Source organism: Triturus cristatus, chromosome 1_2 (genome assembly GCF_964204655.1).
Source record: "Triturus cristatus chromosome 1_2, aTriCri1.1, whole genome shotgun sequence".
NCBI lineage: Eukaryota > Metazoa > Chordata > Amphibia > Caudata > Salamandridae > Triturus > Triturus cristatus.
Window position 1 is genome coordinate 971995952 of NC_140580.1, and position 15993 is coordinate 972011944.

Here is a 15993-nt window from a genome sequence, read left to right on the forward strand (position 1 = left end):
CCCGTGAACACCGGACGTGTTTAAACTGCAGCTTCTGGTGCCAGCCAGGACCCGCGAATCCAGCACACTCTGCACCCACCGAGCCCGGCCGGTGTTTCAGTGAACAAACACCATGAGGAGGTCCCCCTGGCAATCCTGACCCGAGAACCGGCGATCCTGACCCGAGATCTGGCGACCCCTGACCTACCTCAAGCCTCCAGACGACGCCTGCAGCCTCAATCCAGGAGACCTCCCCCCCTCCCCCCCACCACGACCAGAGCGGGTAAAAAAATCCGACGTCCAAAAGCACCCCTGCACCAGTCGCCCCACGGCCTTGTGTGCCCAACCCAGAGGTGCCTAACCATCCCTCTACATCCCAACTTACCCCTCAAAGTGGTGGTCAGTCCTGTAAGATCTTCGTCCCCGAGACTGCAGTGTTTTTGTCCTGGAGAATCTCCATTGAAATCAACAGGGCACCCGACCTCAAAACAGCACCTTGCACCCGGCTGCCCTAGCGTCACTGAGGGTGCCCCTTTGGTGCTAACTTGGTCCCCAACTTGCCCTGAACTTAAGTCTAGGAGCTTTGTTCCCACAACCCCGTGGCCTGCTTGCCAGCCGCCATCAACCGGAGCCCCATATCCTCCATAGGATAACATTGGGCCTCAACACTCTGCACCTGGCCGCCCTAGTGCCACTGGGGGTACAACAACAGTGCATCACGGACCCTGGGGGACCCCCGAGTCTAACCGCAGAACCCTAACTCAAAAGACCGATTACTTACCTCGAGACCGATAACTCATTTTTCCTCATAGGATAACATTGACACTTTTTCTCCCAAAAAGTGTCAACTTTGGAAATCTAAGAATATTCCTTAAAAATCGCACAAATAACCAAACCGAATTTTCTCAACTGTTTTCAGGAAAGGTTCCAGTGCTGAACCCAGGTGTCCAGCAATGAGTAAGAAAAGTAACTAAAAAGTAAGTTACCTGTGAATTGACTTTCCTTCCATAGGATAATAATGGGGGTTCTTTGTGAAAAAGTTTTGTCTCAACTTTTGAAATACAAGAACATTCTTTAAAAATCGTACAAACTGCAAAAACGTAATTACTTACCTCTTTTAAGTAGATGTCCCAGTGCTGAATCTAGGAGTCCAGCACTGGATTACAAAAGTAACGCAAAAGTAACTTACCTGCTAAGTGAATTTCCTCCCATAGGATAACATTGGTGATTCTATGTGAAAAAGTTTCGAACTGTCAACTTTTGAAATACAATAATATTCCTTAAAAACATACCTTTAACCAAAACGCATTTACTCACCTGTTTTCAGGAAATGTCCCAGGGCTGAATCTAGGATCCAGTCCTGTGGTTAGAAAAGTAATCTGAAAAGTAATTAACTGCATTTTACTTAAAAAGCCCATTCAATTGAATGTACTATACCTGCAATGTGTTGCAAACTGCTTTCTTAAACCTGTAATCAAAACCAGTACCAGTTATACTGCAATTCTGAACTGTGTTCAAACAAGTAAATTACTACTGCAAAGTATTTATATGCTTACCTGTACCAGGCTTGCTTGGTTCTAGAAATAAAACAACAGTATATTTTTTTTATACAAAACAATTGGCCTAGAGTTCAGTTCTTGAGTGTGTGAGACCATTTGCTGACTGAGTGTGTACACCAAATGCTTTACACTGTCCTCTGATACTGCCTTACTGACCAAGCTACCACTTTAGAGAGTAAGGTTCTATTTAACATTAACCTCTGCCAAACCTCTGGAGACCCTTGGACTCTATACACACTGTACCTCACTTTGGTGCAGTATATATAGAGCCAGTTTCTTACAGGGAGTTTGATACAAATAAAGAAATTCAACATCAAACCACAAAGGGTATCCTTAAATTGGTCTCTGTTTTGAACATTTTTTACGACATTCATTTAAAAAAATGACATAGGTCCCGTGCTCACTGTGCCACTGGAACTTGAAGCTGCCCCTAACTTAAGAGCTCCAAATAAGGCAAATCCGGTCTTAGGTTGCTTGTTTTCTGGGTCAGAGAGGAATTGCTTGGCAGTTCGGGCAGGACTGTTCCAACTGGTGCAGGAGCACGGCTGGTTTGCATATGACTGGTTCTAATCTGAGGTGGCATGATAAGCAAACAAACGGTGGACTGGATGGAGCCCCAAGTAACTACCAATGGATGAGATTAATTCAAGCATTCTATTAATCACTTTTTTGTTTACTTTATGAAAAGGGAACTACATCATGCTATGTTTAAGTCTAAGTGGTCGCACACTGCTCCACCTACCAAGCGTGTTACCCCAATGAAAATTGATCCCTGAGGTCAGCGTCGGCGAGTACGCCTATGCCCGAGTCATGAATGCAAGTATGAGTAGCGTTTGCCATCCCTGGACACGTGTTTCGAGGTAGTTGCCTCTCGTCAGCAGGGAGTAGGAAAGTGTGTGGGGTTGCTGTGTAAGCTGCTAAAATCGTTATCAGGTAAATACCTCTCGTAGCGCGCAGGGCGTACACCATGAGCCCGTCGGCTCCACCGGCTCAAGGGAGCCTGAAAATAAACTTAAGTCTAATTGGTCGCACACTGCTCCACCTACACAGCAACCCCACACACTTTCCCACTCCCTGCTGACGAGAGGCAACTACCTCGAAACACGTGTCCAGGGATGGCAAACGCTACTCATACTTGCATTCATGACTCGGGCATAGGCGTACTCGCCGACGCTGACCTCAGGGATCACTTTTCATTGGGGTAACACGCTTGGTAGGTGGAGCAGTGTGCGACCAATTAGACTTAAGTTTATTTTCAGGCTCCCTTGAGCCGGTGGAGCCGACGGGCTCATGGTGTACGCCCTGCGCGCTACGAGAGGTATTTACCTGATAACGATTTTAGCAGCTTACACAGCAACCCCACACACTTTCCTACTCCCTGCTGACAAGAGGCAACTACCTCGAAACACGTGTCCAGGGATGGCAAACGCTACTCATACTTGCATTCATGACTCGGGCATAGGCGTACTCGCCGACGCTGACCTCAGGGATCACTTTTCATTGGGGTAACACGCTTGGTAGGTGGAGCAGTGTGCGACCAATTAGACTTAAATATATACATCATGCTATGTTGCCTACTCCACAGGACTCACCGAGACTTGTGTTTTAGTTGTTACATTTTGTTTTACCCACAACATTCTGAGCATCATTAGGATCATCCAAGTCATTTACATTAGCACCATGTACTCAAGAAAATGGATGCTGCAGTAAGCTATGGAAAGTAGGACATCCTGGACTCTTCACTAAGGCTCTCTTGCGCATGGTAATGGGTAAATTGGACAATATGTTAGTACTTGTTTCAAACGTAGCACACTCATCAACTACACATTAAAAGTTGAATAAGTAATGACCAATAAAACACATGCAGTCAGATGGCAAAATGCAAGCAGGAGGGAGGCACATACTTTAACAACAACCATCTAAGTAATCATCCATATAAAATATCCCGAAATGCAAAAAACATGTATGGTTTTTAAAATGATAACTTGTGTGTTTCCTATTTCTTTATAATTTTTTCAGATAGCTTTGTTAGGATGTTGCCACCCCTGTTGAAGCACTCTCAAGTTATCAGTGTGCCACATAAATGGTCAAGGCATTTTCCAGAATAATGTTTATTTAGTCACAAGAGTGAATACAATTTAGTCACATGAGTGAATATAATGAAAGTTATAGTGTCTGACCTGCCACTCTGACTCCTCTCTCATGCACCTGGAGAAAGTCCCATCAACACAGTCAGAAGCAGAATCTACCACATCGCTTTCCAGGACGGACAGCAGATACTGCGAGGGAGGGCAGTACTCAATCCCACACTCTGTAAAAGATTCCAAATTAGACAAAGCAAGCAATAGCACTTGTAAGCAATGAAACTAGAAGATCAATAAAAAGGGTGGAAGGAAATAGTAAATAGACTTGTGCAGCTAAGCTATATTTTTGGAACCATTAACGTCTGAGAAGATTTTTTTTTCACAAAGACAGAGACTTTGCTTACTGCTGACATTTTTATTGGCTTATTATTACATATCTACTCAACAAAATTGGTATTCTTCGGGCAAATTTTACCAGTCAGATAAATAATGCATATTTTTTAATTTGAAGAGCACACTTTTCCTTTAATATCTAATCAATTAGTTTTTAGCAATAATGATATCAAACTAATTCATGACATTTACATTTGCACTTATAATTTCTAAGGGCAAAGCCATCGAGTAGTATATAAAGTCACGTTTAAGAGTTGTAGTACCGGGTTCCACTAGCCTGCATATGCAGATCATGGAGTCAAAGCAGCGAACCCCCCAGGAGACTTGTTCGTAAGTGTAATCATACGTACCTCAGTTGGGTCTTGAGAAAATAATGCTCTGACTCCAAGCGCAAAGCAAAAACTAAGCTGCAGAACCACCTGTGCTTGAGCTGGAATGTTCCATCCATTTCAGAGAAGAGTACATTTGCTCACTGCAGAGCAGACAACATAACGGCTGCAAGGATGATGAAGATACGCACAGTGCCAGGATGGATAACCGGATTTAGTTGAGAAGCATTTGCTTTCTACAGTGTGGAACAAATGCACTCCCCAATATGCAGATTTGAAGCAGATGGACCTGCATCTTTCACTCTTGCACCTCAAAGGAGAGGGAAACCAGAGCCAGCCCCAACAGGAAATAGTGTCAACATCACATAATCTGTCTGGGTTAGTGCTATGTTTTTATTGGAATTAGTGAGAAAAAGTGAAAGATAATCCCCATTTGACCCACGAAGCAAGGATAGATGTTAGTTCACTTTGAATCACATTCCTTAACTATAGGCAGATAAAGTGATGATGGACCAAAAATTCACAATGGGTTAAGGATCTTTGAAGTTTCTCATTGATTCAGTAATATAGTTCCATTGATAGGATCATCAAGCGTCCAGCCTGTTCAAGTGTCCTAATTAAGGAACAGACAACGGTGCAGTAATTGCAGCGGCGCATAAAATGGCGATTCTACAATCAAAGAACAGGAGAAAATCGGCAGTGGTGCAAACCTTCTGTCACAGGTACCAGGATTTATAAGGAGACTAACATAAAAAAATCAGTGAGAACTTTATCTGAGAACAATGGTTCCATTTTGGGGAAACCAATAGAAGTCCTTAAAAACTGATGGGTCATCCTGTACGCCATACTGTACATAAGTGTATAAGGGGAATACATGAGAAGAAGCAGGGATCTGAGCAGAAAGACTTGCATCTTATGTTTGTGTGAGTAACTATGCATCGCTGGAAGTAAAAGTGTAGAGGATCTTTTTATAGCCGCAGTCCAACAGACACTCTAGAGAGGGCATGACTTGTTACCTGACAAATAGATTTTCAGGCATGAATTACCAAAAGGTTTCATTAGAGAGATGTTCATCTCCACCCAACAAGGCCGGCTTTAGGGAGGTGCGACCAGTGCAGCCGCACTGGGGGCTGATCTGGAGGGCACTGACCTCAGGGGGCTGGGTGCTGCGTTTTGTAATCACGTATGATTTAAAAGCACCTGCTGCAGAGTTCCCCGTGCCTCTAGCTTTCAGTCAGCAATAAAAATGTCATGATAACTCTTGTGAATAATGTTCCTAAGAGAAAGGGATAATATGCCTGCAGATAAAAAAACAGATCTGTATTTTGTGAGGATTGCAGAGTGGTTTAGTAAAGCCAGCCAATACCAGCACTTTAAAACAAATTAAATGTATTTGAGGGGGGGCTTTGGCGAGATGAGGGGCATTTTTGCCGGGTGTTGGTGAGAGGATCTGAGGAGGTCACATTGGGAGGGGGTGGGGCGGCAAAAAAGATTGTCGCACCGGGCGCCACCAGAGCTAATGCCTGCCCGACCACTAACCACCCATGTCCTTGCTTGAGTTTATTCAAGGGGTAATCTGTCAATAAATGGTGTTCTCTGGAGGCAAAGCAAGCCAAATAAACAGTCCTACACTGCCCCTCTAGCTCCAGGCTTAGGAGCACACTATCAGAGAAAATCGGCCTGGTTACATAAAGATTAGACATTCACAAAGCACTCAAAACATACCACTTTTCCCATCTTCAACATCTACAATGTAACAATCCCTACCCACCTTAGCATTTGTTTGGATCTTAAATCTACTCTGTGAGAAATTAGTTATCCCATTCTACTGTACCGGATATCTTCTATGCACACCTGTATTTCCAGTATGTATTACCTTTACCTAAAATTGCACTAGCTAAATACTTCAATTCATTAATATTAAATCAAAAAATCCTATGAGAGACACATGGAAGCAACTGACTGGGGGTACTTGCATGCAGACAATATTTTGTCTCCTACCATGATAAAGAAGTCATATTTAAATAAAATAGGAACCCTCCACTAGTGGTGTCCTAGACAGCTGCCTTGAACTCGTTTGTTGTAGACTAATCAAGGCCTGCAGCTATTCTGCCAATCACAGCTTCCTCTGTGGTTTCTAATAGATTCTTGCCACGACGTATGCCCTCATATGTCAAATGTAATCATCACAACCCACTCTACTGTTATCTTGTTGTATTCCGCTTTAGGTGTCAGTGTATAGGTTTTCCTGAAACATGTCCTTATTTAGGCACAATTCGCATTGCCCTTATATAGGCTTAAGATCCCAGTCCTTATTTAGGCATTAGCCATGCTATCCAAATACAGGCATGGTCACCTACATCCGTCCACCCCAACGTCACAAGTTCTTAGAAACCAGACCCTTAAGCTCTTGGGAGTTCCCCTAGCACAGGATTATTGATTTCTCCAAGAACTCATTTATTATGCATGAACTGCTATTCCTTAAGGGTTCATTCCTTACGTCGTCCTCTGCCCGACTTTACGTCAATGCTAACATTCCAAGGCACCTAACCAGGTATAAATATACCTTCCCTTGCCCAAGCAAGTAGAAGGAGACCTCGACTTTAGAGGAGCCCGTGTCCTGGCCCGACGCACAGATAAGAGACGCTGTTATCCCTGCTCGCAGAGAATCCAGCTTCCAGTGTTCTGTCTCCCTTCTCGAGGTGTTAGATTTCGAGACCCGGAACGAGATTCCCATCTCTCTCATTCTCAAGGTATGGAGTTGACTAGAACCTAGAGGGACTCTTGGCATACCAGACTATAGCATACCATATTACCACATCACCTACTTCTTACCTTGTACTACACTTAGGTTAGGTACACTGGGGTAGAACTAGTTAGAGAAGCATCTTTAGCTTATGTAATTTATGTATATGAATATATGCGTCATAACTGAAAGATAATGCTAGCGCAGTATTATTTCTTTCTACTGCTTACGCTGTACATAATATATCTTGCATACTGTCTTACGATTGTAACAACTCATATCTCTTACACGAGAAACAAGACTGTTCAATAAATCCTTTTATTGAAACGCCCGTCTATTCTTTCTGTGTAACTCTGAAGAAACTAAGCATGTTATCTGTTGTTTCCACGATTCTGAGAGTGTTCCGATTCTAAAGGGATATTTATGCGGTTGCCAGAAACTACTCCCTACTTGTTTACAAGGAGTTTTTATTGGCCTCTGAGTTAGCTCGCACAAATTAATTAAGTTTAATATACTCGATAGGGGCATACTGACCTCAGTCCTATGCCAAATCTATAGGGTATATTATTCCAATGCGCAGAGCCTATTAGGGAAATAGGAACTACACTATAATCTGTCATCTCCATGTTCCCTGATATTGCTTCACAACGAGCAGCTCTAGAACGGCAGCTTATTGTCCCTCAAAAGGTTCTTACAACCTCCATGCATTGCTTTCACTTGTTTGACATTCCTGATGCCTCTCCTCTTCAGTTTCTTATCACATCCCAACACTACCACTAAAAACATCTTATTTTGGACTAAAAGCCTCCGCTCTGTTTCGGTTACCTTTACACAGGAACTGCTGGATGGATTCTGTGCCACTAAGACACACGCTAGGTGGAGGATAGGTCATAATAGCAGCATCAAGAGTCAAGGTCTGTAAACAAACAAAAAACACATTTCCATCAAATGTATGAAAACATTAAGTACAAATTATGATCCGATGATTAAGAACAGAAATCATAAGACAGAGGCAGCAGGGATGTTTCGTATATGCTAACATAATTTTCACAGAACTGCTAATGCCACCAGAGGCTGGAAATCCCACCATGGTAGCCAAGCAATCATTCCAGAGAACAAGTAAGAATACCTGACCCAGTACCAGCTGAAATACAAACCAAGCATAAAATCTTGCCTAATCTAATCACAAACTCCCTAAACCGTTTTGTACTTCATAGACAAAAAAATCCATGTGTCATTTAGTAAACACTTAACAGCTTCACATTTAGGACCAATGCAAACAAGTCAGAAAAGCACAAACAAAATATAAAAGCAGCAGCTTATTGGAAACATCATACATGATTTAAAAAAATGACGTGTGTTTCCTTAAACAAAAACAGTGCAATTAAAACTTGTGGTGATTAAAACTATTTAAGGCTAAACACCCATTTGCGTTTAAGTCTAGCAATAATGGAACAAGTCCAACAAGTCGTAATTTTGAGATCAATCTAAAATTCACAAAATTAGTTGAACAGAAAGAAAATTACTATGTGCATCTTGATATAAAAGGGCCAGTCAATAAGCTGTTAAATAAAATAATGGCAAAACAAAAGATTGTGTTTCTCTTCAAGGAAAGGCAAATATGTACTTGGGTAGTAATTCTACAACGCAAACCTAGCCAAAAGACAGCAGAGCGTTGTACAGGGTCTAACCTCAACAAGTGACAGGAGAGTTATCTGATTTGTGGACTCAGTGCATTTTGATGTAGGGTTCTTTAAATAGGTACTTCTTCAACTCCTCTCTAAGTTGGAGCAAAGTTGGGGCGGCCCTGATGGATATGGGGATGTAGTTCCAGATCCTGGGTACATAGATGGAAAAGGCCTGCTGCCTTTCTTTTAACACTTTAATCTGATGGCGTCTTGGCAGCTGGTGTGCCAAGACCCAGGGGCGTAACACAGGCCCCCGCAGCCCCCGCAGTGCGGGGGGGCCCAAGCTCCAAGGGGCCCTCTCGGCACTGCACTCTGGCCGGAGAGCTCCTGATTGAGCCCGGAGGGGGCCCCTCTACGTACCGTGCAGGGAGGCACCCTCACTTTTCGTTACGCCAGTGCCAAGACCCACAGGAGATGGTGAGTGGGGAAACTAATGGAGTTCCATCAGGATGGGGGTGATGTGATCATATTTCTTCAGGTCTTAAAGGAGACATGCTGCGGTGTGTAGGATACCCTTCAGGGGAGCTAGTGTGCAGAGTGGCAGGCCATGGAGCAGCGCGTTACCACCATCCAGATGCAATAGCACAAGGGCTTGAACATCAGGCCTGGAGTCGCTTTCTGAAAGAAACAGTTTCACTTTCTTTACAAGAGCTAGCTTGTACCAGGTTGTGTTTGTTTTTTGGCAATGTGTCCCTTGAGAATAAAGTTAGTATCCAGGGTGAATCCAAGTGATTTGGTATTCAGTTAAAGTGTGGGTTGGAAGCTGCCATTGAGCCAGGTTTGTACTATTTCTTGTCTGTTGTTCTCGGCATATAACAGGAATTCTGTCTTGGTTAGGTTGAGCTGGACATTCAGGTCTGGATTATGTGCACTGTCTCAGACACTGGGTGTTGTCTGAAGCAGGTGAGAGAGTAGAGTTGTGTATCATCGGCATATTGGTGAATCTTGATGCTGCTACCTGTGAGTAGAGCTCCAAGCAGCTCCATGTAGCGGTTGAAGATGCCATGGGACAGTATATAACCACGGGGGACTCTGCAAGTGATAGGGATCTTCTGAAACCTATAGGTAGCCAAGTTAACAAACTGATGTTGGTTGGAAAGGCAGGAGAACCACTGAAGGACATTGCCAGTGAATCACATATGAGACTGCAGCGTGTATATAAGGGTGGGATGGTCAACTGTATAGAAAGAAGCTGACAGGAGCATCAATTTCAGTTGGCAGGGGGCATATGGAGTCACAAGGGCATCGTCTTTGATGTGTAAGGAGTGTTGTATGTGTTGCAGCCGATCTGAAGTCAGATTGATAGTTGTGCAGGAGAAGGTCAGCATTAATGCAGGCTCGAGAAATCTACTCTCCCACTTGCTATGGCAAGTCAGATTTGATCAAATCTGCTATATTTAGGACCTACTCCCCGTTCTGGCGAGTTGACAAGGAACACGTATTTTGTTCAGTCAAAGTGAAGGATCAATTGCGATGCCTTTAAATCTTATGTTTATCTTGTCATATTTGCTCTGTGTTCAGAGACTGAGGTCAGAAGTCAGTTTACAATTACTTTTCCTTCTCTAACTGCAGTGTTTCAGGATTCTATAAAGTGAACTGTCTGACCTGCTGTACGCAGTGTGAAATGAAATGCTGTAGGGTATTGGGTTTTTCCTAACACACATTTAAATAGCAAATAAGTAAACTGTAAAAATATGTCAACATATATTTCAGAAGTTGTGAAAGCCCATGCTTTGTACTTCTGTGTGCTGAAAAAAATATTTTAATAGGATGAAAAGACAAATCAGAACTCTTTGCTTGGTGATGTGCAAATGATAAAATGTTTTCTGAAACCCAATTTACAGAGATTACTGTTAATAAACTATATTGTTTTATCTGTGAAGCTGCAAGGTAGTGGGAAGGTTTTTGGCCATTTCTTGGAAATCTACTGTCTGTAAATGACAATGCGCTATCACATCATGCCTCAGTAATATATTTATTAAAAGTGAGTGTTTAAACATGAACCCAGAAACACTCATGTCCCTGCCTTGGTGGCATTGCTATCAGTAAACTGAGAAGCAAGTCAGGGATCATGTGTACACTATATGTGGGCTAGATTCTTATTAACTCACATATTTGAAGGTGCACTCGTATGTGAGAATGAAGTAAAAGGCAACTCTGTAAACTAAAATATTTGCCAATAATCACACAATTTGAGATCAGTTTACGGGTCTAGTACATTCCAGTTAGGTTGAGTAAATTGTTGAAGTTATTCGACCTACAATTCTAGTAAAACTTTTATGATTTTTCAATTCCTGTAATGTGATCTTGGAGTTCAACATAGATTACTTTTCCAATTAACTTGCCAATGAATAGTAGGTGAGTGAAGGGCAGGCAGCTGGTGAGGACATCAGGGTCTAGTGTAGGTTTCTTTTGGAGTGAGAGGATCTGGCCTGTCTTGAGAGCTTCTGGGAAGATACCTTAAGCAAGGGAGGCATTGTCAATAGTCTGTATGGTGAGAGCGTCTCCAGAGACAGCTCTGATGATACAAAGGATTACACATTAAGGTGACTTTAACATTAGTACTGATTGCTGAAAAAAGCTAATTACTCAAGATGGTAACTCTTGAACTCTTCAGCTCATTTAGCCATACACCTAAAACATTAGCACGACACACAAATGGCCATAACGTAGCCTACCAGTGTTGACTGTGCCTGCAGCTGCTGTTTCCAGCTCAGTGCCCATGCACGTGGTCTGGAAAGGGTGGGGAAAACAAGGCCAACAAGCTGTCAACTTGCACACCTCCCCACTGCGCAAGGCCCAAGTGAAGAGATCCATTGTAACCCAAACAGATGTTAGAGGTGGCAGATGAGGGTGACCATTCCATTTCCTTGTGAATTCCCTAAATAAGGACACCAAAGTATGGAAGGACCACCCAGTATCAATTTCTATAACATTTTCCTCTTTCTTGACTACACTGAACTTACAATTGATAACAGACGTTTTGTGGTGGGAGCCTCACACTAATTGTGAGCCTTAAGTTGTCAACCACCCACCCATGCTCTTCTGCAGAAATCCATTTGTTGCAATTTTAAGATCATCATTTTATCCCCAGGGACGTTTTCTAGCTCCAACGGGGAGTGTATGAGGACATACACTTAATCTTATCTCTGCCTCTGTCTGTAACCATATGGGTGCCAAATGCCTCTCAGAATAGGCTGCTGCATTTGGTTTATGTGACGTATGGAGGACATGGAACCCCCAACAACTCCAATACCCCTATACGACTGCTGCCCACCATAATCAGTCAAGCATGAATCTCGTATTTATGCCTGCCCCCGATTGCTGTCCCATTACCAATTTCCAAATCCTCTTCCAGAGGCATCTCTGATCACTCTCCCCTCCTTCTCTGTATGGGAACTTCTGCAGGCGCTCTTCATCCCATATGGCAGCCTAATGCCTGTTTTTTTCAAGACAAAGCCTACAAACGAGCACTGGGGGAGGAACTTAAGACTTACTTCCAGCTTAATGATGGCATGGTTCAGTCACCAGGCACATTATGGGCGGCGACAAGACAACTATCGGGGGTTACGCCAAGGGATACTTTACAAAAAAGAGCCACGCATGAAGTGAACACCTCTCCCGATTAGAGGCCCAAGCCCTTTGCCTAGAAAGAGCAACAACCACGAGCGGTCGGTATGACATATCCCGGCAGCTTGGACTCCCTCTAAACTGCGAAGCAAATGTGGAGAACCTCAACAGCCGGGGTCTACGGATGTGACGATAAAAACAGCAAACTCCTCTAATGGCTTGCTTCTCGGCCCCAAGCGAACAGTACCGGAAGTAATAGATGCCCAGTACAAAATTTAACTTGTACCTACCGGTATCGTACAGATCTTTGCCCGGTACTATCGATGTCTCTATACACCAGCCTCGCCTTTGGAACTGGAGCCAGACCCCCCTACTTCTACAGGAGATGCCTCTCCCCCAACGTTCCCATACTGAGACCCAGCTGCTCGACTAGCCTATATCGATTGAAGAAATATTTGAGCAGGGGTTTCAGGGAAGACTCCAGGCCCTGACGTGTAGTGTATTACTTGGCATTTAAAGACATCTTGGTGCCCCGGTGGCGGCGGAAAAGAAAGGCACCTTCCTCTCCGATACTGATGTGGCCACAATCACAGTCATTTAAAAAAAACAACATCATGCTGTTCCGACATTTGCCCGATCTCACTTATCAATACCGAAGTCAAAATCTATGCTACGACATTGGCCACCCGCCTTAGACCTGTGTTGAGAACCCTTATTCACCCAAACCAATGCGGCTTTATGCCTTGCAATAGCACGTAGGCACTGCCTTTAACACCTCCACATAGCATTTGCCCACCACCACTTATTGTCGCCTAGCCTGGCCTTACTATTTATAGACTTTGAAAAGGCCTTCAATATGGTGGAATGGTGATACTTGGAGAAGGCATTAGCAATGGCGGGTTTTGGTTCACCTTTCCACAGACTTTTCCACATGCTCTATTCTAACCCTACGACTCGTGTCCTAATAAACAGTGTCCTCTCCGACATCTTTCCAATCCATAAAGAGACACAGTAAGACTGTCCCCTCTTCCCCTCCTCCTTGCCCTGGTAATTGAGCCACTGGCACGCCTCATTAGATGCAATGACCAGATATCGGGATGGCAATGGGAGGACACATACAAAGATCGCATCGCACTTTATGCAGACAACGTTCTGCTTTGCCTGGCAGATCCTGCAACAGGTCCTCCGTGCCTCCAAGCTCTCGAGCTCTTTGGCAAGGCATCAAGGTGACCCTGCCAAGTCAACCTTGGTACTCCTGCATGACTCCCAAGACTGCGTTGCATGGCAATCTGATATTTTGGTTCAGGGCCTCAGTTTCCGCTACCAGGGATTTGGGTAGAACTCCTTCCAGATCTCACTTGTTTCCTTAACCTTAATCCACTGACCAAGAGAGCTAAGTAGGAAAGGAAGATCTGCGTAGATGGCAACTCTTTCCACTGAACCCAATGGGCAGGATAGCCCTATATAAAATGCTGATACTTCCTCGATTTCTATAAATATTCCAGAACCTACCACTTCATCTGCCACACCATTGGTTTTGAACTTTAGAAAAGTCTGCCACATCATTCCTTTGAGGTAACTACAGACCCCGCCTAGCTCTCTTCCACTGTCAACGTGCCCCCTATGACGGTGGCCTGGGAATGACCTATCTCTTCTGCTACTACCTGGCAACCCAACTCCTGGTGATCAACGACTGGTTCTCAGGGGAGTGGACAGATCCAGCATTCCAACTAGAGCTTACATCCCTAGCGTTCCCCTGGGTCCTGGCTATGCTGTACAGCTCTCCAATCCCTAATGCCATACCATCTGTGACTTAGGCATGCACTCACCACCCATGTCCCCGAAAACACATCTATCCCAGAGTTCAGCCCACTGGAAGCTAAATCTAAACTCCTTATCGGAGCACTTGGGAAAAGGAGGCGTGTCCCAGATCTATCGTTCTCTCATTAACAATACATCAGACACACTACATCACTTTCGGATGTACTGGGAGCGATGGCTGGGCCCCTTAGAGGATGACAATTTGAGTGATGCCATTATGACACTCCTCCCCCAGTCATAACTATATTGTTCAAATTGAGGTTATTCAAACTTACTACCTTTAATACGCCTACCTTACTCCAACGAGACTGCACCGAGCTAGTTTCCTTCAGAGCCCTGATTACTCACGCTGCACAGAGGCCCCAGTGGACGGACATAGCAGCTGAACTCAGTGCAGTGTTGGGGTGGGACGTTCCGGATATTCCTTTGGTCCTCTTCTTCGGAGGTTTGGAACGCTCAGGGGGTTCCCAGGCAGACCGAGTGTTCCTGGGAATGGCCACTATGGTTGCAAAATGGGACATAGTGACAAAATGGAAAAGCGCCATACCTCCCACCGCGCCACAGTGGCACAAAGGATTAGACTGGTGCATAATGCAGGAGAAACTGTATATCAGGTTGTCTGGCCAAATATGAACACATTTGGGGTAAATGGCTGAGTCAAGTGGGTTGATAGGAGTGACACAATGCCTCTAACGTTTTCCCACTAGTGTCTTTCAATTGTAAATCTCTTCTATTTATTACCACTGCTGGTTGCTTGTCATAAACAAGGTATGAACTGTAATGTGCCTCACTGTGCTATTAATAGTTTAACCGTTCAAAAACCTAATAAAGTTGGGTATCAAAAAAAAGATTATAATTTCATACATTGTGTGGAGAAAGCCAACAATTTTATTCATTTCAGCCAAATGTAAAAGATGGCCAAAAATCTTTGAAACTTTGATATTAATTAAATTTACTCCTCTATGATGTGAATATTCAAGTAGAACATTCTACTAGACACAAGTGTGTCAGATATTAAAACCCCCAACAAAAGAGTGCCTTTGGGGAATGTACTACCTCCAGTCAGAGGCATAATATCAATGAAGGAATTTATTTATGTGACAGCAAATCGAATGCTACAAAGGTCATGGGGACAGGATGCACTCCATATATCAAACTTTTCAAACTCATCCATTTTATTCCATAAGTGCGTGCAGACTGGAAAAGTGCCATGCCCATTTGGCACTGGGGTAATCAACAACATTCGTGATGGGGCATCATCTCGCCCCTCCCAATCGCACAGCTAAGTTGCGCCATCTTGGCGATAATTTAGTCCTTCACGATATTCCAGGTATTCCTTATTTTTAAACATTTTTACTCATAATATTTTTTATCCAACTTTTCTTCAACTTCTCATCTGAATCCACACGCGGAGTGTAAATGCTATTTTCCAAACTTCTAATGTTCCAACTGTGTCCAGCCGGACCTCTTGAAAGAACACGAATGAAGCAAACTTCATAAAAGGCAGCGTTTATTCAATAAAATAACCAATGCATTTCGGGCATGAGTGCCCTTCATCAGGGGTCACTGTAAATCATAAAAAATACATAATCAACAATTATTATCTGTCATTTATCATCTCGAATTTCTATGTGATTTACAAAAAATGCTGTATTGTGTTTTGGCCCAAATACTTTCCCATCGTGAGCTCCTCTTTTCCACAAAGAAACTGGTATCCCCCTATGCACATGACGTGTTGACTCAAACTCGAACATTCACCCGAGTGATTCAATTCTTATACATTCCTCATTCATACCTGCTTGCTATCGTTGTACAAGTAATGCA

The 15993-nt window shown here is 43.5% G+C and overlaps 1 protein-coding gene across 1 annotated transcript in view; it reads right to left on the bottom strand.

Annotated features, from left to right (window-relative positions):
- Window positions 1-15993, bottom strand: part of LRSAM1 (leucine rich repeat and sterile alpha motif containing 1) — a 390590-nt gene that overhangs the window by 170024 nt on the left and 204573 nt on the right. The window contains exons 9-10 of the mRNA XM_085610452.1: window positions 7916-8006; window positions 3719-3849 (exon numbers count right to left, since the gene is read on the bottom strand). Of these exons, the coding sequence (XP_085466578.1) occupies window positions 3719-3849; window positions 7916-8006 (222 nt within the window). The remainder of the gene's footprint in view (window positions 1-3718; window positions 3850-7915; window positions 8007-15993) is intronic.